Source organism: Nansenia antarctica (genome assembly GCF_963989245.1).
Source record: "Nansenia antarctica genome assembly, chromosome: 7".
Taxonomy (NCBI): Eukaryota; Metazoa; Chordata; class Actinopteri; order Argentiniformes; family Microstomatidae; genus Nansenia; species Nansenia antarctica.
In genome coordinates this window covers 4,822,002-4,849,447 of record NC_137677.1, presented here as the reverse complement: position 1 = coordinate 4,849,447, position 27,446 = coordinate 4,822,002, and the positions used below count along the sequence as shown (strand labels likewise).

Genomic DNA, 27,446 nt, shown 5'->3' with positions numbered 1-27,446 from the left:
CTGTGACTCTCTCACACACATACAAACAGTTCAGGAATGCTACCCTGTAACCCTGAGACCTGGGGCCATTTACAAAGATGTACAAAGTTGAATGGCTGAGAGGAAAAAGGACAACATGATCTCAGTCACTCTACAAAATGAGTCTATAAAGTGGCCAAAAAGAAAAAAATCTCACATCAGTAATTGTGTTTGCAACAATGAATTCAAGTGATAGAGCAAAGAAAGTGGTAAATGGTAAATGGACTGCACTTATATAGCGCCTTTTTTGCTGCTCCAAAGCGCTTTACAACGGCCTCTCATTCACCCATTCACACACACATTCACACACCAATGGCAGCAAGCTACCATGTAAGGCGCCGGCCCGCTCACTGGGAGCAATTTGGGGTTCAGTGTCTTGCCCAAGGACACTTCGACATGTGGCCAGCCGGGGCTCGAACCGCCGATCTGCCAACCTTGCGATCATTAGACCTGGCCTCCCCTTATAATCATAAGATACAGCATGAGGGTGTAGAGAACAGCTCAATAGAACATAACTCCTCAGTAGAACAGCTCATTGTCACAGTTCATAGAACAAAATGTCCCTAATCACACCTTCAGTCATGGATCTGCTTCCCTCTGTGCCACATTGCCTGATGATAAAGTGGTTGAAAATCAATGTGCTACTCTGGGATCATGTGGTTTCAGGGAACAGACAAGACCTTTACAGGTTCAGTTGCTTAGAGAGGCCAATGCTCCCATCTGCTGGACGTTCATAGTTTAAACATGAGCAAACATTATGAGCTTTACAAGTCCCCTCCTGTGGGTCTGATTGGATTGGATAAGCAATATGGTTGAACATGTATTGCATTTAGCATTTTGCATTTTTGCCATTTAGCAGACGCCTTATTCCAAAGCGACTTACAATCAATACATTTGAATACTAAGAAAGTGAATCATCAATCCACCAGTCGTAGCAGGAAGAGTAATCCAGTTCAGGCCCGGAGGGCCATTGATAGAATGAAAAACCTTCTCCTATCACCTTCTTCTAAACCTAGGTTTTTTGTATTTTTGTATTTATTTATTTATATATAGACACTGGAGAAACAGAGAAACAGTACAAGGGGGTCAATAGAAGTCATAGGGGACACAGTAGAGGGGAAAAGCGGGTGTCTTGAGGAGACGCAGTGCTGGGGGGCAGTTTTATCATGTGAGCTTTCAATTTGATCAATTATTTTGAGTCTAGTACAGAGGTTCTCAACCCTCTCCTCTGGGACCCCCAGCCGCTCCACATATTTGATCTGTTCCACCACCAGCACACCTGATTCAAGCAATTATGGTTTGTACTTGATCAGTTGAATCAGGTGAGCTGGTGGTGGAACAGATCAAACATGTGGAGCGGCTGGGGGTCCCCGAGGAGAGGGGTGAGAACCACTGGTCTAGTACTTCGTCTGTGCTTGCCGAGTGGAAACATAGGATCTCTTCTCAAGATCGGTTGTTAAAGCTAGTTATACTAGTATAACCAGTATAAGGGGGGGGGGAGTGAGGGGCCTTTTCGAGCAGTGAGGTGTCTCCCACATTCCGCAGTCACTGTAGCTTCCACGTGTGTGTCTCTCTTACTCCGCAGGCGAGGAGCAGTTAAGGTGTAACCTGAAGAGATGGGTCTTCAGTCTACGACGGAAGATGGGTAGTGCCTCTGCAGTTCCTTCGTATTGTAACATCTAACCACTGTAGCATCTAACCGCTGATGTGTGGTGACCTCCCTGGCCTATAGGCTGCCATGGCATCACCAAGGAGGGCGCTACACATTGGTAGGGTGTGATTTGCACATACAACAATGTGAAGCTTGTTGACCGCCCGTGTAAAGGCGCTCTATAAATGGTCACAAACTGGTGTGCAGGCTTTTGTTCATACCAGCACTAACACTACTGAAGGTCTTTGATAAGCAGGGAAAGATGTTGTCACATCTTGCTAGGATTGAAATGGTTACTATAAAATATTAGTCCCTTAGCCTACAGATCACAGATTACCTGTTTAGAAATGCAATCTGTTATGCAATCTGTTGGATTACAGTCATGTTTTTTTTTACAATTTTTTTACAATTTTTTATCCGATTTATTTAATTATTTTAGGATTACTTTCCTTTAAAAATAAAAAATAAACATGTACATTCCAAAAATAAAGACGTTTATTTTCAAGATCAATCTTTAAGTACATAGCCTTTATTTATGTAAACCAGCTCCTTTCCCTTCTTGTTTTTTTTAGTTTTTTTTCTTTCCTAGCACCAGGGGAGCCACCCCTCCCAAAAGGTCTAGGGGTAGTAAAAAAAATGTTATATATTGAGCAAGTATTGAGCAAGTATTGAGCAAAACTCATCTGTTCTCCAAGGCATTTGGCCCCTAGTCACTGTTTCAGTTTTGCTTTGTCTGTCCGATCATTCCCCTGTAAAGCGTGCTTGGGCTTTTTGAAAGGCGCTATATAAATGTAAGTTATTATTATTATTATTATTATTAAGTAATTTGCCAATTGTTTATTGTAATGTAAGGGATTAGTTCAATATTTTGTGATAACAATTATAGTAATTCAAATTACATTAAGACATTATCCGTTAGTCCCCAAACCTCTTTTAGAAGATGGCTGTTTCTGAATACTTATAAATTCATTCCGATGTTGCTCATGATTAACAATGTGAGAACGTTAGACTACCCCTTGAGCTACCTCATTATCACCAAAACAGGGTATGCATATTTAAGCGCGGCTTCTAATTTAAACTCATTATTCATGATTCTTCCCAATCATAGCGTCATCAGACTTAATGTCCCGAGACATCACAAACCATTGGCAAAACACTTGTTCATACAACAATGTGCATGCCATTTAGCCAAATACTCAGATAAGATAAGATTTGCTTAATTAATCAATCAGGTGATGATATGTGCTGAAACATTAACATACATGAGGATACCATCAATCAGGCTTCCTACAAGTTTCAACAAGTCAAATTTAAGAGCTTTTTAAGACCGATTCGCAACACCTTATGATAGCTTTTTGTCATTCTCCAGGTGATGAAATTAGGGATTTCACTGCCATACAGACAAAAAAGGAAGCGAATTAGCATTTTTTTTGTTCCAGCTTGATTCATTTCCGTGTAAATAGATGTGGTGTGACTTGATTTCCTGATCTCGTTTTTAAGACCTAGCACCTAATTTCTAGACCGAATAGCTGAAATTTGAGACCTCTTTTAGGCCTTATACCTCAGATTACTGGATTTTAGACTTTAAGGCTTTTTAAGACCAGTGCAGGAACCCTGATCAATGGTGATATTCTGATAACAGTGACCTAATATTCATAAAATGTCACTGTCAATTACTTAAAGACATGGCACTGTCCACAGATAAAACATACATCAGAACCAGGAACAGACATTTATAAAGGTTTTTTTATTTAGGAAAAATACAACCATGAAGATACAGAATGCTTAAAAAATCAAATACAAAACCAATCTGATGCTATGACGAGAACATGTGATCACTCCGTTAGTATCCTCATAAAAAGGTGGTCTGTTGAAAAGAGTTCCTTTAATACGTACGTTTCTTATAGAACCGGCGCCAGCTTCACATTTTTGCTATTCAGCAGTGTACTTGAAACTGTCTGACTGACTGGAAAACGAAAATAATTCCTTTCTTATGTGCAGCTAAGAATAAAAACACAAACAAAAAAACAAAACAAAAAAAAAGAAAACACTGTTGGTAGAAACCAAATAACTTAGAAGAGAAGAGAACCTGCGAAGGAAGACAGTCAAGCAACAGGCCGGCGATCTATAAAATAACGAGCAGGTTCCCTTCACCTATTGGAACCCACGGAACATCCTATCGAGCCCAGATCCTAGAGAACGTCCCTCACCCTCCCTCTCTCTGTCCCTCTCAGTCAGGCAGAACAACAGTGCAAACATGATGGCGATGTTTTTTTCAGACTTGTGTGCATTTCCCTTAATTCAGACTCATCACCATAACAGGCTGGCAAAGCAGTCACAATCAAATCAACCAAAGTAAGTGCAAGCATTCGTACTTCGTAACAGAGCAGAGTTATTTAACTACAAAAGCAACCGTTAACCATTCTCTAGCCGAGATACATTCCCTGTCTTTTTAGGTTGTGCCTTTTTGCGCAAAAAGCACGGCCAAAAAGTGTGAGACCTAAGTGGCCTAACAGCACGAGCCTCGCTTTTTTTCTTCCGAGCTCCCAAACTGTAAATGAAAAATTCGTTCTCTTTTCAGGTTCCCAAATAACAAATAAGGAGATTTTTTTTTTCCCAGAAAATTAAAAAAAACAAAAACTTGGAACAGGACCGGTGTGGGTGGCTCAGAGTGCAAGCCAGCCCTCCGCGCACTTATCCAGGACTGCCCTTATCTACATGGTCGGTTTCAGAAGAAGATTTTAAAGTGTTGCGGAGCAGCAAGCGCTGGGCCTTTGGGGGGCCCAGAGCCAGGACCGCCGTCATCGGGATGGGGCCGCCGGATCGGGGTGAGGGGCCGTGCCCAGCCGACAGACATCCAGACGTCCACCGGACTACCAGCCGCCCTCGTCGCCTGCGGAGTTAAGTTAGAGAGTCACACACGTGCAGGCTAGTGACTGCGGAATGTGGGAGAAACCTCCCCCCCCCCCTTATACTAGTTATACTACTGAGAGGCCCATCTGAGAGGCCCACCCTTATACTAGCTATACTAGTATAACTAGCTTTTTAACAACCGATCTTGAGAAGAGATCCTATGTTTCCACTCGGCAAGCACAGACGAAGTACTCTACTCAAAGGAATTGATCAAATTGAAGCTCACATGATAAAATAAAATTCTACTATAAAAAACGGACAAGATTCCAAAGCTGGGGAACAATTTGCCGCCAAAAATAAACCACGGTTAAGACCACAGACCAGACAATCCCGTTACAGATAAGAGGAAGAGCCAACTGTCAAACCGTGTAATGTAAAGGAGATTAAGTACTGTAACTCGTAATTCCGTTGCGTGGACATCCTTCTACAGGCGGGCAAAACAAGAGAGAGCGGGATAAGATTCTACCAATAGAAACAAGCTGGTGCAAGACAGAGCTAAAGCTTATTACAGAAAGTATTCTGAATGCTAAGACAGGAGTCAACTTGCACCTGCCCATGAGCGTTGCAAATCAGTCAGGCCACCTTTCTGGTAGGCCTACCTTCAAGTGGATGCTACTAGGGTCCAGCACCACCCGAGAGGCCCACCTGAGAGGCCCCCTGAGAGGCCCCCTGAGAGGCCCTGCCACTCACACATAACTCTCTCAAAGGCCATCAATTAGAGTCAAACTGGTTTTCTCTGAACCCCCCAAGGGGAAACTGACTCCTCTGTTCACCTGTCTTGTACTTCATGCTCTTGTTCTTCTACCAATATCCAGGGGTGCAAGCTGGTGAGCCAAAACGGTGAGAAGTTTTTCCTATTTTTTGTTTTTTGGGCTGAAAACAAGAAAATGATCAATGCGTGGCTAACCTCAGCAGAGAACATTTTTTGTCTGGAATTCTACCTAGCTGCCTGAAGCTAAAAGTTATTTCCACAGCAGTGGAGTTTAGTAGACGTGAAGATGTTAGCTTGCGCATCATGTGACTTGGGCGAGAGGGGGAGGGGGGGTTTGACACGATTCACGTGGATGACCTATTTTGAGATACGGCAAATTTTGCCAAAAGGTGGCAAGTTTGCACCCCTGAATATCCAGGGTATATACCAGAATCTAGAGGTTAATTTCAATACCTTTCTAAGACTTTTTAAAGTCCGTGTCAATATTTTTCCAGACCTTTACCGCCACTTCGAGCTGTAACCGTTTACATCAGTGACACCTTTAACTTAAACAGTTTTAGTTTGCAATAGACTAGACCACTATCATACAACAGAATTTCCGGTTCACCTTTTTTTTATATAAAACTAATAAATTCACGAACTTTTACTAAAAGTGTTTAGGACTCAAACGCTTTGGACAGAGTCTAATTCAGAAAAATACCTACAAAATTCAAGACCTCATAAAATCGTGATAAGACTTCTTAATACTTATTACGGGTCTTGATTTTCCCAAAATTGATTCATCAACTCTTAATACTTTTCAAGGCACCGCGGATAGGCTGATATCAGTGTTTGTCCAGACTGGACCATAGGAGGCAAACCCGGTCTGAGGGGAGCCCGTTCCAGCTGCGATACAGGTTCAGGGCCCGTCTCCCGGCACTGGCGCCGATTGTCCAAATCCAAATCTACAGCAGCTTGCAGGGATGGGGCTGTCCAGGCACCGGTTTGGCCACCTATCCTAGACTAACGTGTGTAAGCTTTCTTAAGAAGCCTCACCATGGCTATCATAGCTATCATAGCTGTACGAACCTCCTGAACGATCGTATCCTCCTCCTTGCGCTCTGTAAATACAAAAAACATGACAACCGTAAGAAAACAAAGAATCTAGAAAGCAACATTGAGACATCATTTATGTCTTCCTAGATGTGAATGTTTAGGCTACTTGTTTACGGTCAGTATGTACTATTCTGAGAGACACACACGTGGAGGCTACAGTGACTGCGGAACGTGGGAGAAACCTCACTGCTCGAAAAGGCCCCCCACTCCCCCCCCCCCCTTATACTAGTATAACTAGCTTTTTAACAACCGATCTTGAGAACAGATCCTATGTTTCCACTCGGCAAGCACGGACGAAGTACTCTACTCAAAGGGATTGAGTAGCCTTAAAGAGCATCTTACAGCAATATAGTGGTCAATCAAAATGACATCCCTCTCTCTTATCCTTATACTTTCTAAATCATAAAAAAACGGTACTGTGGAAATCGGCTAGGAACTATGTTCTGCTAAGAATGTCCTAAATGTAGACGAGGCGTATGGTCACTGTTTACCTGTCTCTATTGTAGTATCCTCTGTCCGAGTATCCGCCGCCTCCACTACGACCGCTGTCGTACCGCCCACCACCTCCGCCGCCGCTGCCGCCATAGCCCCGATCACTGCCGCCTGCGATTACAATACAGCACTTGGTCATTACATGCCTTGACATGGGCCAAAACCGGCCATGCATTCAGCACACAAAGAAAACTCGAGAAACAACACAATGGCGTTCAGTATCCTCATCAGTTTTGACTAAACAACGACAATCGTCGCCTTCAAACCGATCGATGTTTCAATCAAACCTCTACGGCTACTATCACCACGGCAACAGTCACTGCAAGACAAAAAAACAAGACATGAGGACGGACTGGGGGTGCTTATTAAGGATGAGGAGGAGACAGCAGAGGGACGGTCACAGCACAGGGGGTGCGAACGCGCTAACTAGTCCTGGTTAGTTCTGCGAAAACCCGCAGAGCCCCCCAGTCAAGCGGAGGTGGTGTGAGGAGAGCCTCGTTGTAGGTAGGGGTGTTGGGAGTAGTAGGTCAGCCAGTCACTCCAAGGCAATACGCGGGACGAGGGACACTCGGGGTGCAGGAGGAACCTTGAAGGACAGAACAACCAAACTTGCCTCGTGAGAAGCCACGCCCACCTCTTCCACCACCACCTCTGCCTCCACGGAAGTATCCTCCGCCGCCGCCTCTGCCGCCGCCTGAAGAGCTGCCGCCTCGGAACCCGCCGCCTCCGGAACGTCCACCTCCGCCAGACTTGCCGGCCTGGTCAACGCGGATCTGCCTGCCGTCGAGGGACTACACAACAGAGTTGCACGTGGTTAGAATACAGAATACAGAACTTTCATGGCAACCAATTTGGATCTGGCCAAACTGTTAAAACTGTGAGTTGAGTGTTGAAGTCTGACCTTGCCGTTCATGGCCAGCATGGCATCCTTGGCCTCGTCGGGGTTCTCGAAGGTAACAAAGCCGAAGCCCCTGGACCTCAGCGTTTCTCTGTCTTTTATTACGACAACTAGAAAAGAGAGACATGGGTTAATATGGAGTCAATGGGAGTCTCCCCCCCCCCCCCTCCTCTAAGACTATGCATGACAATTAAAATGTTCTAACAAAAACGTTTTACATCACACAGGCTTTTGTGAAGCAATATCAGAGGGATCGTGTGTAGTTCTCTTACCTTCTGATATTAGTCCATATTTGGAGAACACCTCCTCTAATGACTGCTCGTTCGTGTCAAAACTGAGGCCTCCAACAAACAGCTTCCCTTCGTCCGACATTCTCTTCTACCTGTTTACCACTGTGGGAGAGAGAGAGAGAGATACGTTAAATCACATAAGCATTCGTATTATGCATTGGATTAAACACGTTTTAATATCCACTCGCTTCAATTCAATCCCGTATTGAAGGGCTTAGTAGTATTACACAGCTAAACTTGAATGCACAACCGAACCATCCCACCTAAGCAGCCTTGGAAACCAGTCAACGGTTAACGAAAACGAAAACGACGCCTTCTCCGTCCCCCTTTTCCCGAATTTTTATTTCGTCCAATTTTATTTTCCCCGTCAAAAGCGCGCACAAGCGCACCACCCTGGACATGCATATAAAATGTGCATGTCCAACAAAACTACCATATGCGTGTTTATTTGCAAAGAAATACATAACATAAAATAAAAATAAGCCGAACATTACAACCTTATGCATTGCATCCAGCGTTATTCCCCGCCCCCACATGTGCTAGGCCAAGACGCTCCCTTTGTTCAGCCCCGTGCAGCTCGAGGACGCTCGGGCGCCATTTAGGACACATGCGAGCCCCGTGCATGCTACACTGTTACCACTGCGTCATTCACTACAACACCGAGTATCCATCAAGTATCCAAGTGCACTTAGCAAACTACCTCGGTATGTGTTCAAACAAGCAAAGCCGAGCGAGTTTGACACAGAGTGCTACGGATTGCACGATAAGAGACTGCAGAAATGCACGGTTTAATTTAACTCCTAGGCTAAGCTACGCTCAGACAGCTGGCCATATCTGGTTATCTGCGTCCAAACTAAACTGCACCCCCTTGCACTCGGATGACTCGTTAGGTAATGTGGCCTTAAGGGCAAGGCCTGTTTCAAAATAGCAAAAATAACCCACATTATATTGAAGATATTACAGTATTGCATTTACCTCCGACAAAACACCGCTGAGCTTCTCCTGTGACCGACCTGCAACAGATATGAATGAATGGGCTGGCAGGGCCTCTTCCAATTTGTATCGATGCGTCCTTGGCTTGTTGACGCCCACCTTATGAATATTAAGTAGATAAGGAACCTCTTTCTTATCTTGACTCAACTACTATTCAAAGACTAACTTCACGGTTACAGCCATCTTAAAAAAAACAAAAAAACACACAAATACTACAGCTATTCTATTTTTAGAAATATGATGACATCCAAGTCCTGTAAGATAACCTTGAAGCCGTAATCAGAAGCATGTAAAGCATGTAAGATTTGACCTTTGCAGTTTGGTAACATGAAGCGTCATAACCCAAAATAAAATAGTTCAGTGGTTCTAGGACCAACATGCAGGCTACTGGGTCAACTCTACACCCCCTGCTTGACGGCCAAGTCAATTTATCATGTGAAGTAATACGTTGACGAGTGTCAAGTGTCCTGCGCTCTAGTTTGCAGAGCATTGCATAAGATTAATAAACACACTAAGTAAGAATTTCAGACTTTATTCTTCATCCACACATTAAAACAGGTCATACTTTTCTTGACTGGGAATAAATGTCATTGTCATCAGTGAGAAATGCCTTTTTTTTTTTAAGTAGCATGATTCATTGGGAGCTTCATATAACAATTCAACAGTTCCCTCTCTCAAATCATGTCGGTTACTCGTTTATCGTATTTGACACAGGTTCATATTCTCAACTGGAATTGATTGAGAACACCCCATGGGGTTCTCAAATCTGGTCCTTTTCAGCTAAATCCTCCATCAGCTCTGTCTCCAGATGTCTCTCTCTTGAAGGGGACTTCTGAACAGTTTCCTCCTGACACCCAGGGCAAGTCATTCTGTGCTGAATCTGAAAAACCACCAGCATGTTACACAAAACAAATGTCAGACTAGATAGATAGACTTTATTTGTCATTGCTACAGTACAGGTACAAAACAACGAAATTTAGGAGACTACTTGCAGTAATTCATTTAGTTATACAGGCATGTTTTTTGTTTTGTTTTTTGCAATTGTAAAAACCGATGTTTTGTTTACCCTAGGAATGAATACAAGAGTGGCACACTGAACTTAGTGGCACCACTAAGTAGATATTTAAAGGCACATTAAACTCTATATTTAGTAACAAATGACTCCCTTTGATCGCCTAAAGACATCGTTGTTAAAAACAAAAGTGTTGTGATATTCCTCAGTGAGTTCTGCAGATCAGCTTTATTTTTTGTTTGCATTTTGACAAATAAACATAAATCAGGTTTTGATAATCCAGTTGATGGGCACTCATGTAGCAATAAACATTGTGTCATTGAAAATACACTTAATCACAATCAAGGTTATTATAGTTATCTTTTCTATTCCTTTTCCAAAATGTAATTTCCAGTTTAGTTTTAAAGTCACGTATGTTAGGTATGGATCTCGAAAAAACTGTTAACTATATTATTTAGTTTCATGGGGAGATTGTGTTTCAATTAAATTGTTGTAAGAATCAAGTAAGCCTACCTTCTCCTTTACCAGAAAGGAAACACATGAACTTACGAATTAAGACATTTTCTTTTGTCATTGTTGATAGAATACTCTCATGCAGAGCTTTGTCTATTGATCGTCTTGGGCCACAGCTGGAATGTTAGAAATATTTGCTCGCTTTTTTTGACTGAAAGTTCTTCAGTTAGCTAGTTAATAACGCAGGAGTTGGCCAAAATCTAAGTTTCTTGGGACGGTTTGTTTATTTTCTTTTTTTATAGATTTTTTTTGTATAGCTAATTAGTTTTCATTTAACCTTGTTCACAAAACCCACCTCCTAGGAAGTAGCAGGATGGAATCGGCATCCGTCCGCAGGTCTGCAGCGCTCATGCTAGGGCAGTCTTTCACTTCCCAAGGTTTAGTTTAACCTGATGTGACAAGAAACAACAATTAGTGTACAGCAGACCCATCAAGGGCAAAATATGACATGTTACAAAGGCATGCATTTGCTTTATCATTACCAACATATCAAAAATGAACTACATCAGAAGTGTAAACAATTGGGATTAAAGACAGACAAGTTAACTACAAAATAAAAGTTGAATATTAGACGTTTATACTAGACACAAAATTACATAGTGTACATAGTGATACACTTGACAAAAGCAAAGCAAAATGTGAAATCAGTCTACACTTTAGGATGAAGACAACTTTGCAATCACTGGGAGTGGACAGGACAAATCGCTGGAGGTAGTTTGGAGGTGGTTTCACAGATGGGTCAAAACTTGGGAGGATATCTTGGTTTAGACTAGGGGATTAGAGAAATGAGCAGGGTTTTATGGAATTTTCAATGGTCATTTTAAAGAGGCACTAGTCCTGGTTCATCTATTTGGGAACAGGGTCCCAAACACAGGATACGTCACTGGACGTTCTCATGCAACTCTGGACAGTAACTAGGCCTGAGGAGGTGACAGCGTTGCTTGGGCAAAGTTGAAAAAGGTAGATAAAGATGGACATCAAAATGAGAACTGTTTGAGGGATGCGAACAGGAGAGCAAAAATCGTTACCTCACATTACTGGCCTATCTCCACTTATGTACTAGCCAAGAGAGCAGCATTCACCAGTGAGGATTCACGTGTCGGTAGGCCCAACACTTCATTCTCCAAGGACTTTGTTGATTTCCAAAACGATAGTAGAGCTCTTGGGCGCAATGAAGCATTACAAGAGAACCAGAGCCAGCACGACATTTCATTTCTAGTCTGCTTTTCAACACACCCTGCCCACCCCCACATTGTCTAGGCTTACTAATCAACCCAGGAGACCATTTAGCAGCCACCAAATATCAAATCCTGATGATCCCATCTATTACTGAATAAATCCAAATCTGCTACACCCGGCCACCCTTCCAACATTTAAATTAAAAAACACCCTTGCCTTTACTAAGTGAGACTTGACTAACCTTTCCATCACCCCTCTACTACATCCCTACCAGACTCACATAGCATCATGACATTCTGCTGGCTTGAACAGAGGCTGTAGTTCTTTTGGAGGCACAAGAAATCAGAGCATTTTCAACGGGATTGTTTAATAGGCTTCATGAAGCCAGAATATACAAAAAAAATTCTCAGGAGGTGTTGGTACACAGAACAGAGAGCACATATCCTTGGGAGTAACATTTGAAGAGGATCATCTTGAATGTTCAGTCCACCACAGAGCATAATAAATGCACATGTTGCAAAGAGCAAAGTACCTCAGGGTCAACTGCAGAAGTTGCAATTAACCAACTAGTAGTACGTCAGCTCAGAGTTGAAAGTTGTTTCACCAGTCAAAGTAATTCACTCTTTGAATACTGAGTATTTACAAATCTTTAGCAATATCAAGGAGGACTGCTGGAAACCAGTGCTCCCAGTTAGCATTCCTGCCTTGCTACACTAAAGGAATGCATCACAGAACTGAAGGGGCTTAAGAGCCTTCTAGTGCACATCACAGCTTGTCAAGCTTCTAGTATAAATTTGAGAAATTTAATTGTTTTTAAAAAGACCAGAATTTGCCAGAACTCCAGTTAAAATGGAAAACATGTCGTTGTTATTGAAATCGGGAGGCATCGAATGAGCTGAAACATCTTTGTCATAGAAGCTATCAGGCTGTGTGGGAACAGGTTCAGAGATCTTATGATTCAACAGGTTTTTCATTGCAAATAAAGCCATCTTAAAACAAATGAAATTTGGATATCCCCGGCGTGCATTCATGTTACACCAGTAGGGAATATTGAACTAAAGGTCCTAAGAACCTTCTTTGAGCATCAAGGTTACAGTAATCAAAATGCTACAGGATTTGTTACTGCCACGGGGGGGACAGATCCTGGAGAATACTTTTTCAACACGATAAAAAAGGACTAAAGATGCTGCCGTCCGTTAAAGAAAAAAACACTAGAACCAGATACCACAAAACAGAAAAACAAAAGGTCTTCGAAGAGCGCATCTTTTAAAAAACAGCCAGCGAAGGGACGATCTTGCAACCAGGATGTGTTTTTGTGTTTTTACTCGTGTGTAGCTGAGGACAAGAAGTAGGGCACAAGTGTAAAGGCACTGCAGCATTCCGACATTATTCACACAGTTGAACTAAAGCTTATGAACATTGGTGCTCCATTCCTCTCTACAGGTTCTCTCATTGAAAATAGGACAGCATCAGGCCATGTGGGGCATTAGAAGTAGACTTATGGTTCTCCAAATGGAAACTTGTGGGCACTGCCTCAACCGTGTGTAACAGCTAGGAAAACGGGATTCTGCTTCAGGTTAACGTGGTGGTGGAGGGGGTGGACTTCCATCGTTTTCAAAGAACTGGTGTTCCGATTCTTTGAGCAAAGGTGAGTATTTTAACATACTTGAGCCGTGGCAATGGGTTTCAGGATTTGAGCAATAGTCTTACTGGGCCATCTCGAGAGAATCTAATGTCCACATTTCTAGTGCGTACTAACAGTGGCATGTCACATTATTAACCAGTCACATTATTGTGATACTCACCATAGCTGTCATAGCTGTCTCTGTAGGATCCGCCTGATCGCTCATAACCTCCTCCTCCTCCCCCCTGTCTGAAAGACAAATTAATCCTGGTCAAGAAAAGTCGTTTTTTTTTTTACAGCATTTAAATAATAATTACCTCAAATCGTAAATAGCAATATTTTTATTTACTTTCATTTATAAATAGCAATATCCCAAATGTAAAACGTGAAAGTAAACTGCTATAAGTAGGATTGTTAGACAATGCTGTAGATTTACATTGCTGTACATCACCTTCATGTTTTGTTGTGTCTATTTTTTGTCTTTTTAATTTAATGTCCAACGTCAACTGTTACTTGTGATGTATGTCTGTTCATTGAAAATAATAAAAAAATTTTTTTACCTCAAATCCAATTAATTAATGCAAACCGAGTGGTCAAAACAAATGCGGCCAGCCAGGAAAACACAACCACAACAAACCCTCACCTGTTGTTATCTCTGTATCCGCCTCCACTCCCCCCAGAGGAGTATCCACCGGAGCCGCCGCCACTCCTGTATCCGCCGCCGCCGCCGCCTCCGTAACTCCTCTCCCCACCACCGCTGCCTCCGTAGCTGCGCTCACCATAACTTCTCTCTCCGCCGCCACCATAGCCTCTGTCTCCACCGCCGTAACTCCTCTCACCCCCACCATAACCGCCACCTTGGAGGAGCCAATGAAAAGCAGTTAGATCATGATATACAATTTTTAAGTTGAAATGAATATTCAAAACTGGGGCTTGACTTAGAGGGCCTGACTTAGAGCAAATGGACCCCTTGCAATGCCAGCCCTTACCTCCAGGGTATTAAACCCACCTCTACCTCTACCACCCCTGAAGAATCCTCCACCTCTTCCACCTCCACCACCGCTGCCGCCCCTGAAGCCGCCTGCCGATCTTCCTCCAGACTTCCCTGCCTCGTCCACACGGATCGTCCTGCCGTCAACAGACTGGAGACAATAGAAAAGCATGAGAAGATTTACACCACAAAGAAACCGTTCGAATCACTTCTATTCGGACATTTGGCACGATCAGGCCCCCCCCCCCTCGCAAATGAGGTCTTGACCGCAACAGGATGAATGTTACCTGGTTAGAATAGGGTAAATAAACACTCACCCTGCCGTTCATTGCAACCATTGCTTCCTTGGCGTCTTCTGGGTTCTCAAAGGTCACAAAGCCGAATCCCCTGGACTTCCTGGTCTCACGATCTCTGACGACATCGACTGGAGGAAACAATAGAAAAATGTCAACATGCGCCCACCACTCCACTGTTCCATTTTAGAACTCTTCACACACACAATTTTGTCGGCCTCATCACATTTTTTGTCTCACCTAATAAAAGCAAACAAAAGGCGGCCCAACCTTCGTTTTTGTTGTAATAATCTAAATGAGTTATAAACACATTAGGGTTTAGAATAATGTTTTTGCATACCTTTAGCGATGGTTCCATACTTGGAGAACGCCTCTTCCAGTGAGGTCTCGTCTGTGTCGAAACTCAGTCCACCAACAAACAGCTTTCCTTCGTCAGACATCTTTGTTAGTCTAAGAAAGAAGAAAGAAATAACAAAATATATGTATTAAACGGGGGGGGCTTCCTGCTTGAAGGGAAAACGCTGGTTTGATTGTCAGGAAGGAATCAGTCAACGATAGCAAAACATGTAGCAAGGGGAAACATAGCGCCATTTTCTCTCACCCTACACCTCTTGTGCTCATTTAAAAATGCGTGGCGCAGCCATGTTTAAGCTACCAAACCGTGCTGGCTAAACTAGCCTATTTCCCCCCCCCCCCAATTAATTCCCCCAAGTGATTACACGGTACTTGAATAGAAAACGATGATTAAATCAATACACATTTTAAAATCCCCCTCAAAAGAATTAGCTAACCACAGTCACAATGATACCACGAGGACTTCTTGACCCTGGCCAAACAAGTATAGCCAGGTTTGCATATCTCCACACACACACAAAGCCTTAGGCCAAGCAGCCATGTCAGTCTTCAGCTAGCTATGCTATGCTAAGGCCTTGTTGTCCCCCAACACAAACTGCCATTTTGTATTCGACTGTGAATGAACGCAAGACCCGTTTTCTGAGGTGTTTTGTTTAAAAAAAATGCACCGTTTTCATGTACAGTTTAGCCACATGTAAACATGCATTATAAACTAGTTAAGTCACCGAAAGACAGCCTGGTATTGTGTGTTATAATAAGGTTGTTAGCTTAAGACTAAAGGACAAAGGAAACGGAACGATAGCGACAGGCCCCAGCAGCTCGAGCGAGCTGACTATGCTAAGCTAAACGCTCCATTTCCCCCTCTGACTATGCTAAGCTAAGCGCTCCATTTCCCTCACAAATGCTGACGACAAACTAAACGGCTACGTTAATTAGTTAGTAGCTAACAATGTAACTTGTATACACGACCGTTATTGACACATTTTCGCATATATATTTCGATAAATATTCCTGTTTTACAGCGCAGCGTAAAGTAAAGACCTCTTACCTCTGTGTGGTTTGGCGCCGTCTGAGACAGAGGGTAAAATGGCTCTCCTGTTTATGGACAGAGTCCAGAGTCTCGCGAGACCGAGAGTATGGCTCAAGAGGAAGGGGGCGTGCGCAAACACAAACGAGACTAGGCCAGGGCTGTGTTCGAAATGGCATACTAGCATACTCAATGAGTATATACTGCATACTGCCTACTAAATTCATAATAAGTATGCGATTACCAGCCGACCGAAAATCTAGTATACATTTCTTGCATACTCAAATTTCACATACTCTACAGTGTGAACACACTGCATACTCAAAATCTACGTCATATCGAGTATGAGTAGTATGCTATTATGCCATTTCGAACACCCCCCAGTTCTTCCCGTTCAGTTGGGTAAGCGCTGCAATATATATGGAACTAGATAGCAGCTGCCATATAGATAAATGAAGATATTATGGCAATATAATCTTATAGAATATAGATCGCATAGATATTATGCGATTGAACGACAGTAATGATTTATTAGGTCAGGTGGCCTTGCTTAAGCAAGTCCAACTATTGTTCTTCAACATACTTATTATTATTATTATTATTATTATTATTATTATTATTATTAGTATTATTATTATTAGTAGTAGTAGTAGTAGTAGTAGTAGTAGTAGTAGTAGTAGTAGTAGTAGTAGTAGTAGTAGTAGTATCATTATCATTATTATTATTAGTAGAAGTAGTAGTAGTATCATTATTATTATTATAATTATTATTATTAGTAGTAGTAGTAGTAGTATCATCATTATTATTATTATTATTATTATTATTAGTAGTAGTAGTAGTAGTCTAATTATTATTATTATTATTAGTAGTAGTAGTAGTAGTAGTATCATCATTATTATTATTATTATTATTATTATTATTATTAGTAGTAGTAGTCTAATTATTATAATTATTATTATTATTATTATTATTAGTAGTAGTAGTAGTAGTAGTCTAATTATTATTATTATTATTATTATTATTATTAGTAGTAGTAGTAGTATCATTATTATTATTATTATTATTATTATTATTAGTAGTAGTCTAATTATTATTATTATTATTATTATTATTATTATTATTAGTAGTAGTAGTCTAATTATTATTATTATTATTATTATTATTATTATTATTATTATTATTATTAGTAGTAGTAGTAGTAGTAGTAGTAGTAGTAGTAGTAGTAGTAGTAGTAGTAGTAGTGGTGGTGGTGGTGGTGGTGGTGGTAGTAGTAGTAGTAGTAGTAGTAGTAGTAGTAGTAGTAGTAGTAGTAGTAGTAGTAGTAGTAGTAGTAGTAGTAGTAGTAGTAGTAGTAGTAGTAGTAGTAGTAGTAGTAGTAGTAGTAGTAGTGGTAGTAGTAGTAGTAGTAGTAGTAGTAGTAGTAGTCTAATTATTATTATTATTATTATTATTAGAATTCTCTCACCTGCTACTCCTCCTACAAACTTGAAAAATGATTTTTTTTTCCCAGAATTATTTAGTGTATATTTGCACATACAGGAAATTGACTTGGTGAGATTGGTCCATAGGACATAAAAAACAACAATATATAAGCAAAAACTATTTAAAAGAGCAATGGAACAAACCTCCGCTCTCTCCCCCATTCTGCTCCCTCATCCGTCTCCCTTGCACTGTTGAACACTCGCTCTTTCTCCAACAAATTCCCTGTCATATCTGAACTGATACTGGACAACAACCTGGACATACTTCTCCTCACTGAAACCTGTCAACAACAACCCTCGGACTACTACTCACTCAACCAGGCCACCCCCCCTAATTACACCTACATCGCTAAACCCCGCCTCTCTAGGTGAGGGGGGGTCTCACTGCTCTCCACAAACACACCCTAACTGTCACTGTACTGGACCTCAACCTCCCACCCATGTCATCCTTCGAATACCTCGCCTTTTCACTCCCCAACTCCATAACTGCACTCCTACTCTACCGCCCACCGAAGCCACACCCCTCTTTTCTTTCTGATCTCTCTGAACTCCTCACCATTGCCTCTTCCCTTTCTACCCGTCTCTTACTCACCGGCGACTTTAATATCCATGTCGACCAACCCAACTCCAACCTCACCTCTGACTTCCTCTCTCTCCTTGATTGTTTCCACCTCACCCAGCACATCAACTTCCCCACCCATGTAAAAGGCCACACACTCGACCTTGTCTGCTCTGCCTCCCTACCCATATCCAACCCCCACCTTCTTCCATTCCCACTCTCTGACCACCACTGCATCCTCTTCTCTGCCCCCCTGCCCCTACCGCGCCACCCCATCAAACGCACCATCTCTTTCCGTAACATAAAATCTGTCAACCCACTCACTCTATCTCAGTCCATATCCTCTGCCCTCCCCACTGACTCCACTCCCACCAACCCGGAAGACTATGCCACCATGCTCAACTCCATTCTCTCTGACTCCCTTGACTCACTGGCCCCCCTGAAAACCATCACTGTCTCCTTCACCACCTCCTCCCCCTGGTACACCCCTGAACTACGCACCATGAAACAGACCGGCCGCCAACTGGAACGATTCCACAATAAAACCCACCTCACTGTCCATGCCGAAGCCTACAAGCAACATATCTCCTCCTACCGTGACGCACTCCAAGCTGCCAAATCTGCCTACTACTCCACCCTCATCAACACCTCCAATCGAAACCCCCGCACCCTCTTCTCCACTGTCAAGACACTACTCCAACCCCCGGACAACAACACAACTTCCTCCCCCGATCTCTGCAACTCCTTTCTCCACGCCTTCAACGGCAAGATCTCCCACATCAACAGCTCACTGACTGCCTCCATCTCCAACTCCACCACCCCCGCCCCCACTGCTCTGCACTGTCATCTTCCCCCCTCCTGATTACCCTCCCCCTACTCCCCTCACTAATTTCTCCCCTGTTGACTCCTCCCTCATCACTACTATCATCACCGCCTCCAAAACAACCACCTGCTCCCTCGACCCCCTCCCTACCACCCTGACCAAGGCCTGCCTCCCTGCCCTCATCCCCCACCTCACTGCCCTCTTCAATCAGTCACTATCCCAAGGCCACGTTCCCTCAAGCTACAAACTTGCTGCTGTCACCCCCATTCTCAAAAAGCCCACTCTTGACCCAGCCAACCTCTCCAACTACCGCCCCATCTCCAACCTACAATTCTTTTCCAAAACCCTAGAGCGCGCTGTCGCTGCCCAACTTCACTCCCACCTCCAATCCAACAAACTATATGAACCCCTTCAATCTGGCTTCCGCCCACATCACAGCACTGAAACAGCCCTGGTCAAAGTAATAAACGACCTCCTCACCTCCGCAGACTCAGGTGCCCTCAACATCCTAGTTCTACTAGACCTGAGCGCAGCCTTCGACACAGTGTCCCACTCCATCCTCCTCCAAAGGCTGCGCCAACTGGGTGTTGAGGGCACCGCCCTGGAATGGCTCACCTCCTACCTCACCAACAGACAACAGTTCATCTCCCTCTCCGGTCACACCTCCTCCTCCTCCTCTGTCACACAGGGGGTCCCACAAGGCTCAGTCCTCGGCCCCCTGCTCTTCCTCTGCTACACACTCCCCCTCGGTCACATCATCCGCCAATTCAACCTGGACTTCCACTGCTATGCCGATGACACCCAGATTTACATCACATCGGCTGGCCACATGTCGAAGTGTCCTTGGGCAAGACACTGAACCCCAAAATTGCTCCCAGTGAGCGGGCCGGCGCCTTGCATGGCAGCTTGGCCGCCATTGGTGTGTGAATGTGTGTGTGAATGGGTGAATGAGAGGCCGTTGTAAAGCGCTTTGGAGCAGCAGGGCGCTATATAAGTGCAGTCCAATAAATGAGAACACTGTGTAAACATTATGTACAGAGTTCAGCATGGTGCAAAAAGTGCAGATACTTATTTACAGTCTTTACGTGGTTGTGTTCCATTGGACGTCCTTTTATTGTCACAACAGCTCACAAATGTTGCCGCTGTGTTTGCTCATTGTTGCACTACAACCAGTAGATATGGCAGTTTTTTGTTTTTAGTCATGTCTTCAAAATCGTTTGGGGTGTTTGTAATCTATGAGAAGTATGTGTCTCTGATGTCTTCGTACAGTTGACAGGTTAAAAGGTGTAGCTCTCTTTCCACCTCATTTTGTGTGTATGCAGTGTATGCACAGTCTGTCTTGTCTTGTCTTGTCTTGTCACAGCCAGGTCTGCCTGTGGCGGCCTCTCTCCATGGCGAGGCTGTGCTCAGTCAATGATGACTCTCTCACTCTCAACCACTCAACCACTCAACCTTTCTATCTTTCTATCTATCTATCTATCTATCTATCTATCTATCTATCTATCTATCTATCTATCTATCTATCTAATCTATCTATCTATCTATCTATCTATCTATCTATCTATCTATCTATCTGTCTATCTATCTGATGTCTATCTGTCTGTCTGTCTGTCTGTCTGTCTGTCTGTCTATCTGTCTATCTATATATCTATCTATTTATTCTATCTATCTATCTATCTATCTGTCTGTCTGTCTATCTATCTATCTATCTATCTATCTATCTATCTATCTATCTATCTATCTAATCTATCTATCTGTCTATCTATTTATCTATCTATCTATCTGTCTATCTGTCTGTCTGTCTGTCTGTCTGTCTGTCTGTCTGTCTGTCTGTCTGTCTGTCTATCTATATATCTATCTTTCTATCTATCTATCTATCTGTCTGTCTGTCTGTCTGTCTATCTATCTATATATCTATCTATTTATTCTATCTATGACCTTCTAATACACTATCTATATGTCCAACCTTATACCTGTGCTGCTAACCCATATCCCATATCGTTTTGATCTCCTCCTCTTTCTTTTACTCCTCCTCTGCTGTCAATCATTTTTTCATGACAGTTCTTGCTCTTCCAGGGCCTTGTTACACCAGAGACCATCTGGTACTACAGTAAGTTACACTATGGTGCTAAGTCTTGTTGTGGTAGCTGAACTCCACAGTCGGATACAACACACACTTTTAAACAGCGAGTGAGGCTTATTCACTGGTGTCAATTAAATAATAATAATTAATAAAAAATAAAATAAAATAAAATACATATGTACATGGATTCCATTCACACAACAGATAAGAATCAACTTTGAGCTTGGTTTTGTGAACGGGTGACAAAACGTGAACGTGCATTGGACGTGTTTTCTGTGTCTGGGGCCCCAACAGAGGCCACACAACGATTGTCTTCGCGGTTTTGTCCTTCCCTACAAAAGTCAAGTGCAGTTTTAATGATAACCTGTTTGATGAGAATGGGGGGGAATGGGGATGTTTGTGCAACACGACTCACCTTTGTCCTAACAGCAGCAGTACTACCCTCCCCCGTCTCTCTGTGACTCTCTCACACACATGCAAACAGTTCAGGAATGCTACCCTGTAACCCTGAGACCTGGGGCGATTTACAAAGACCTACAAAGTTGAATGGCTGAGAGGAAAAAGGACAACATGATCTCAGTCACTCTACAAAATTGGTCTATAACAAAGTGGCCAAAAAGAATACAATCTCACATCCATAATTGTGTTTGCGACACTGAATTCAAGTGATACAGCAAAGAAAGTGGTAAATGGTAAATGGACTGCACTTATATAGCGCCTTTTTTGCTCTCATTCGTATAAAACATGTATTTTATGTATAGCACTGACTGAATGTTCGTGAGTATTCTTCTAAGTAAACACAACAGCAGCTTCCATCCAGGATGCGTCAGTGAGGTAGAGATGTCGGTGCTTAAAAAGGTCTTCATAAGACAACACTGCCCTCCTGTGTAGAACATGCATGCATGTTTCCCCCATCTGAATACCAATATCTAAGTTGCAGTTGCACGCATGCATGCAAAGTGATTACATATTTCAAACTCATTGGATTCTTGCCATACACAAAATTAATTAATGTCATCATAATTTCTGTAGGATCATAAATAATAATAATAATTTAAATAATTTTGCCATTTAGCAGACGCTTTTATCCAAAGCGACTTACAATTACGAATTACAGGGACATTCCCCCTGACATTCCCCCCTATAAATGGACTGCACTTATATAGCGCCTTATTCCAAAGCTCTTTACAACGGCCTCTCATTCACCCATTCACACACACACATTCACACACCAATGGCGGCAAGCTACCATGCAAGGCACCGGCCCGCTCACTGGGAGCAATTTGGGGTTCAGTGTCTTGCCCAAGGACGCTTCGACATGTGACCAGCCGGGGCTCGAACCGCCGATCTGCCAACCTTGCAATCATTAGACGGCATACCTCCTGCGCCGAAAATATATAGAAATAGCCTTAGCCGTCGTCCAGACATTTCTCTCAGCTATTTCAATACCACACTGGGAGCCAACGGGAAAGGCCCGATCACTGCTTAAGGCTTGCTCTTGTTGCACATTCCATAGAGTAACTGAAGACTCAGTGGCCTTGACAAAATGATTGACGCCTTTTGCTATTGTGGTATATTTTGACACACACACACACACACACACACACACACACACACACACACACACACACATAAACTGTATATAATGTATATGTTACGGTACATGTGGGAAAACTAGGGTTAGTGCCTATGACATGCTGGCATTTATAACCCTAACCCTAACCTTAACCCTAGCACCCTAGCACCTAACCCTAACCCTAGTTTTCCCACATGTACCATATTCCCACATGTACCATATTCCCACATGTACCATATTCCCACATGTACCATATTCCCACATGTACCGTAACATGTACACCTGTAGAATTTGCCTTTTGCACACATTCATAGACTTGTGTAGTCCTGTAAGGATTCTCCTGACAAGGAGGGTTTCATGACTTAGCATTCCTTTGTCTAACGCCACATTGTCCCCACATGTTCTTTTCAAAACGGCCTATCTTCCTGTGACCTTTAACCTGAAGTGACAGTAACCCCTTTTTTTGACACCTTTTTTTGACACCTTGTATTAGCATATCATTGCATACAAATAGGTGAGTTGAACAACTCCCTTCCTCTTTGTCCTTCACTGAGCTGAGCAGAAGCTCTCCCACCATCAGAGAGAAGCTGAGTAGAAGCTCTCCCACCGTCAGAGAGAAGCTGAGTAGAAGCTCTCCCACCATCAGAGAGAAGTACTGTAATCTGTCATTGTAATTTGGATTAATAAATAGTCTCAGAACTCAGACGTTTTACTCGTGATCTATTTCAACTAAAGTCTAAATTCTAAATTCTAAATTCTAAATTCCAAGAGCCGCCCAAAGTGCTTAACAGATAAAATATAAAGAGAAAAACAAGAGAAAAGGGAAAAAATACAGATTAAAGAAATACACTAAAAGCAGCAAGGTGCAATACAAATAGAAGTGCAAAGAGTGCAGTGTCGGGAAGGCAGGCTCACCTCAGGTCAAAGGCCAGGGAGAAGAGATGTGTTTTGACTAGTTTTTTAAAAGCCTCAATGCTCTCGGCGGCTCTGATGTGGAGGGGGAGACTGTTCCAGAGCCTAGGGGGGGAGAAGGCTCTGTCCCCTCTAGTTATTAATTTAGTCCTGGGGACCTCCAGGAGCAGGTGCTCAGCTGACCTAAGGGCTCTGCATGGAGTGTGGTGGCGCAATAGCCAAGTACGGGTTAAAATTAATTTATAGGCACAATTAGTCTAATGAGAAAATAATTATGAGGAGCAAATCAGCGTCCCAGTGTCTAGGCTACACGAAGATAGACATCACCAACAGGATCTCACGCTAAATTCTTATGAAGATTTCATACGAATTTGGTGTTGAGATTTGTGTATGAATTCATATGAATTTATTGTTGCCATCACACACACACACACACACACACACACACACACACACACACACACACACACACACACACACACACACACACACACGCACACACACGCACACACACACATACACACAAAGGAATATATGGAATATTTTGTTTGACCAGGAGATGGCAGAGTTTCACGCCTATCTGTTGGCGCTCCTGTTGGCGGCACAATCAGTGGCATTATAACTAACGCACCGAATGTTACATTTGTTAAGTGCACAGAGATATGACTGGATGATATTCCCCAATACCTATTTATTTCATGTTCATGAAAAATAAAGAGAACAACTTATCTATTCTATAGGCCCAAAGTTACTGATCTTTTAATTAGCCTAGGGCCCTAGGCTATATTTTCCAGAAATTGAAAATCAATGCACTTTATAAACCACCCTGATAAGAGCTTACATTTTGCGGGTGTTTATAGTTTAATAAAGAATGATGTCAGTCCTTTAATTTAAACGGGCACTGTGTAAAAATAGGCCTATAGTATAGGCCAATTGACAACATGCCTCAATGCTTATCGCTTTCCAACTCTGCCACATCACGGATATCAGATTATGTGCGACATCGCTCAAACTGCGAAATTAATTAACCGGTAAGAAAGAACGTAGCCTAAACTATGGGCTTTTAGACGGGTCTCCCCCCCAACGGGTCTCCATGTGTTACTAATTGAATGATTCAAAACATCAGCCTATAGCCTACTACTAAGGGAGGACGGGGTTGGTCGTCACATTTTTTACTGTTATTTGAATCCCTCACAAACTGTATCCTTTATAGATTCCATTTCCCGTGTAAAGGAAGTCTGAAGTGTCAGGTAGTAATGGAGTGCCCTTACTCTCCTTAAGATTATTCTGTTCAGAAGATGTGGTCCGTCAAATACGTGTTGTGCACTTGTGACAACCATCCCCACAAAACCAAGGCTCGGTAACTTGAGTCCCCTATACCATTTCGAAATGCAAATAGAAATGTGCAGATTCAATTCTATTTGGCCTCATCGGGACAGCGCGCAGTGGAAGGTGTGTAGATATGAGCGTCGGTTATTGTCGTTTGAAGGGGCCCCTCCCGCCCCCCATTCCCGCCCCATTCAGGCGGGTTGCGTCAATCCCCTCCACAACCGCTTACCGCTGTGTTCTCCCCATCACACGAGGCGTGGACAGGTAATCACAATGTTGTTTTATTTACATAATGTTCAAGTCGCATTGACCGCTTTTCATACCATTTCGACGGATAGTATACTCTAGCTTGCGCTTAAAGGCTACTTAGCCAAAAATGGGCTAGATGGTCGATTGTTGATCTATAGTCTATCAGTATTTTAATTTAAAGAGAGACATGCAGCTTCCTGAAGACATCGAAGCATCATTATTTTATGATGACCCTGTGTTATTGCAATAACTATATAATACAGCCTTATCATATTAACTTCATAACATAATAAGAGAATTGACTCGAAACGTGCATGGTCCACGTTGAGGTTGGGTTGCGGCATTGTGTTTATTATGGCAGCAGTCTTATTAAACCGTTGCTTTGTGTCGCCTGTCCCGTTTAACGAACGCTCTACGACGAACGCTCCGTAAGTTGAATCGTTTAAGTCGTTCTGGGCCATAATAATGCGTTGACATTGTTTGCAATCTCTAGTAAGATGTGAATGCACAGCGATGAAGATGAAGGCACGGATCATAAGTGCTAATCTCATTTTTAAAGAAGGTGCATGCCGTTAATTTATTTATTTATTAAAGAAGGTGCATGCCGTTAATTTATTCGTTCCTGAATCGAGAGCATTGTTATTTATTTAGCGTACAGGTTAAATCTAATCTAATCTAATCTAATCTAATCTAATCTATTCTGTCCGAGGTTCATCCACAAAACCGCGATATAAAAGAGATATAACACATGGGGACTTTATTCCCCTGCAGTCATTGGAATAATGTAATTGAAATGCCATTGCTGTTGAAAGAGTTGCAATCAATCTGATCAACCCAGACAAAGATGCTCTATAATGGGACACAATAGACTCTCATAATATGATCGAATCTAGACTAGACGAAACAGGAGTTGCCTGACACATCAAACCCATTGTGTTAGCCTATGCAAAGTAATTGTGAATCGAGGACATATTCTATAGCTTATTTGTTCACTCTCTTTAACTTGTCATTATTTCATTTGGAGCTACAGTTGCTGTCTCTTATGAATATTTATCAAAGCATTACTGTTTCCGTTGGCAGAGCTGGGCTCTGAGGGTATTCATTACTAGCCCTTTCACACAATGTTATTATATATACTGTATATATGAACTTATATATATATATATATCATGCATGTAAATGATCCAAATTACCTCAGACCCTCTGAAACTGAACAGAATTGAGAACATGCATTGCTGGCCATGCTCATTGGGAGCAATTTGGGGTTCAGCGTCTTGCACAAGGACACCTCGACACGTGGCCAGCCTGGGCGGGGATCGAACGGCTTGCCTTGTGATCATTAGACGGCGGCTCTACCTCCTGAGCCACAAGGAGCCACCCCAAATGGACCAACAAGAGAGTCTTCGTTCTAATGGAAGGGGCCGTTTGAATACACTTTTTTTTTTCCAAAACCTTTTTCACTTTTTCAAGAGGAATTATGTTCTTTTAAAGAGGACTATGTGTGAAATTCCCTGAGACTCCAACACAACACCACTCCTCCATCCTCCTCCATCTTATCTCTCATCCTTAAAGGTGCAATCTGTCATTCAAACAACAATAAAGTGGCTTCCTCACCACTATATACAGCTGAGGGATGGGGCTGGAGAAATGCAATCAATCAATCAATCAATCAATCAATCAATCAATCAATCGAACTTTATTTCTATAGCACAAGTCAGGCATTGAATGCAACTCCAAGTTGCGCCACTCTCAATTTCCTAGACAGAGCTATAGATGTAAGGACTAACCATTCGTCATGTTCTGAAGCTATACAGTGTTTGTTTACAATTGCATTGTTATTGTTTACAAACAATGGAGTAAAGCAAGCTTATATGTTGTGTTCTGATTAGGTAAAACAGTTGAACTAATCTCATGAGGTGTTCACAAGTCGTGAGCTTAGAATGATACGGTTCTATCTCCGTTTAGGGTAGTTCAGAGATATTGAGCGCCAAAGTTTTTACATTCCATTATGTTTTTTGAGATGGAACCTTTGTATTTTATGAATTACTAACTAAAAAATGTCATTTTTTTTAAACTAACACCACACAGGCATTAATAAACACCTAATGGATCAAAAATGGAGATAGAACCTTATAATTCTAACGTCACAAAGTTATATTCTTCAATAATCAATGGCTGTATAATTCATTTAAAAATGAAAAAAAAATGAAAATGTATGTAACAATTACAGATTGTCTCTTTAAGGATGGAGCACCTGCTGGTTCATGGCAAACAGACAGTACTGGCTTGTTAGACTAGCTCTCTGACAGAAAGTTCTTCCCTCCTCTCCTTCTCTCTCCTCCTCCTCTCTCCTCTCCTCTTAATTTCCTCTCTCCATCT

General features: G+C 42.4%; 2 protein-coding genes across 4 annotated transcripts; both read right to left on the bottom strand.

The window, feature by feature from the left end:
* Positions 1 to 3,397: 3,397 nt before the first annotated feature.
* LOC308163114 (cold-inducible RNA-binding protein B-like) lies at positions 3,398 to 9,094 on the bottom strand. The gene is made up of 7 exons (XM_080537299.1): positions 9,045 to 9,094; positions 8,052 to 8,171; positions 7,783 to 7,889; positions 7,516 to 7,672; positions 6,881 to 6,992; positions 6,363 to 6,394; positions 3,398 to 4,562 (listed from the first exon to the last, which is right to left on the bottom strand). Exons 2-7 carry the CDS (start codon positions 8,149 to 8,151, stop codon positions 4,543 to 4,545), a joined length of 528 nt encoding a protein of 175 aa, XP_080393425.1. The 5' UTR covers positions 8,152 to 8,171; positions 9,045 to 9,094; the 3' UTR covers positions 3,398 to 4,542.
* Positions 9,095 to 9,585: 491 nt separating this feature from the next.
* cirbpb (cold inducible RNA binding protein b) lies at positions 9,586 to 16,117 on the bottom strand. Of its 3 annotated transcripts, none has more exons than XM_080536257.1 (8): positions 16,077 to 16,117; positions 15,015 to 15,124; positions 14,699 to 14,805; positions 14,400 to 14,532; positions 14,034 to 14,247; positions 13,572 to 13,639; positions 10,883 to 13,101; positions 9,586 to 9,942 (listed from the first exon to the last, which is right to left on the bottom strand). In XM_080536257.1, exons 2-7 carry the CDS (start codon positions 15,112 to 15,114, stop codon positions 13,088 to 13,090), a joined length of 636 nt encoding a protein of 211 aa, XP_080392383.1. In that variant the 5' UTR covers positions 15,115 to 15,124; positions 16,077 to 16,117; the 3' UTR covers positions 9,586 to 9,942; positions 10,883 to 13,087. The 3 variants fall into 3 exon arrangements, with proteins under 3 accessions (XP_080392383.1, XP_080392384.1, XP_080392385.1); XM_080536258.1 differs by having other exon boundaries at positions 14,406 to 14,532; XM_080536259.1 differs by having other exon boundaries at positions 14,433 to 14,532.
* Positions 16,118 to 27,446: the final 11,329 nt, after the last annotated feature.

Bases quoted from the DNA above. Each gene is read 5' to 3' on its own strand.
- LOC308163114 (XM_080537299.1), bottom strand. From the start codon at position 8,151: ATGTCGGACGAAGGGAAGCTGTTTGTTGGAGGCCTCAGTTTTGACACG. The intron at 7,890-8,051 runs GTAAGAGAACTA...TCTCTTTTCTAG, and splicing joins ATATGGACTAATATCAGAAG to TTGTCGTAATAAAAGACAGA. The intron at 7,673-7,782 runs GTCAGACTTCAA...TCTGTTGTGTAG, and splicing joins TGCTGGCCATGAACGGCAAG to TCCCTCGACGGCAGGCAGAT.
- cirbpb (XM_080536257.1), bottom strand. From the start codon at position 15,114: ATGTCTGACGAAGGAAAGCTGTTTGTTGGTGGACTGAGTTTCGACACA. The intron at 14,533-14,698 runs GTGAGTGTTTAT...TATTGTCTCCAG, and splicing joins TGGTTGCAATGAACGGCAGG to TCTGTTGACGGCAGGACGAT. The intron at 14,248-14,399 runs GTGGGTTTAATA...GGCTCCTCCAAG, and splicing joins CAGGGGTGGTAGAGGTAGAG to GTGGCGGTTATGGTGGGGGT.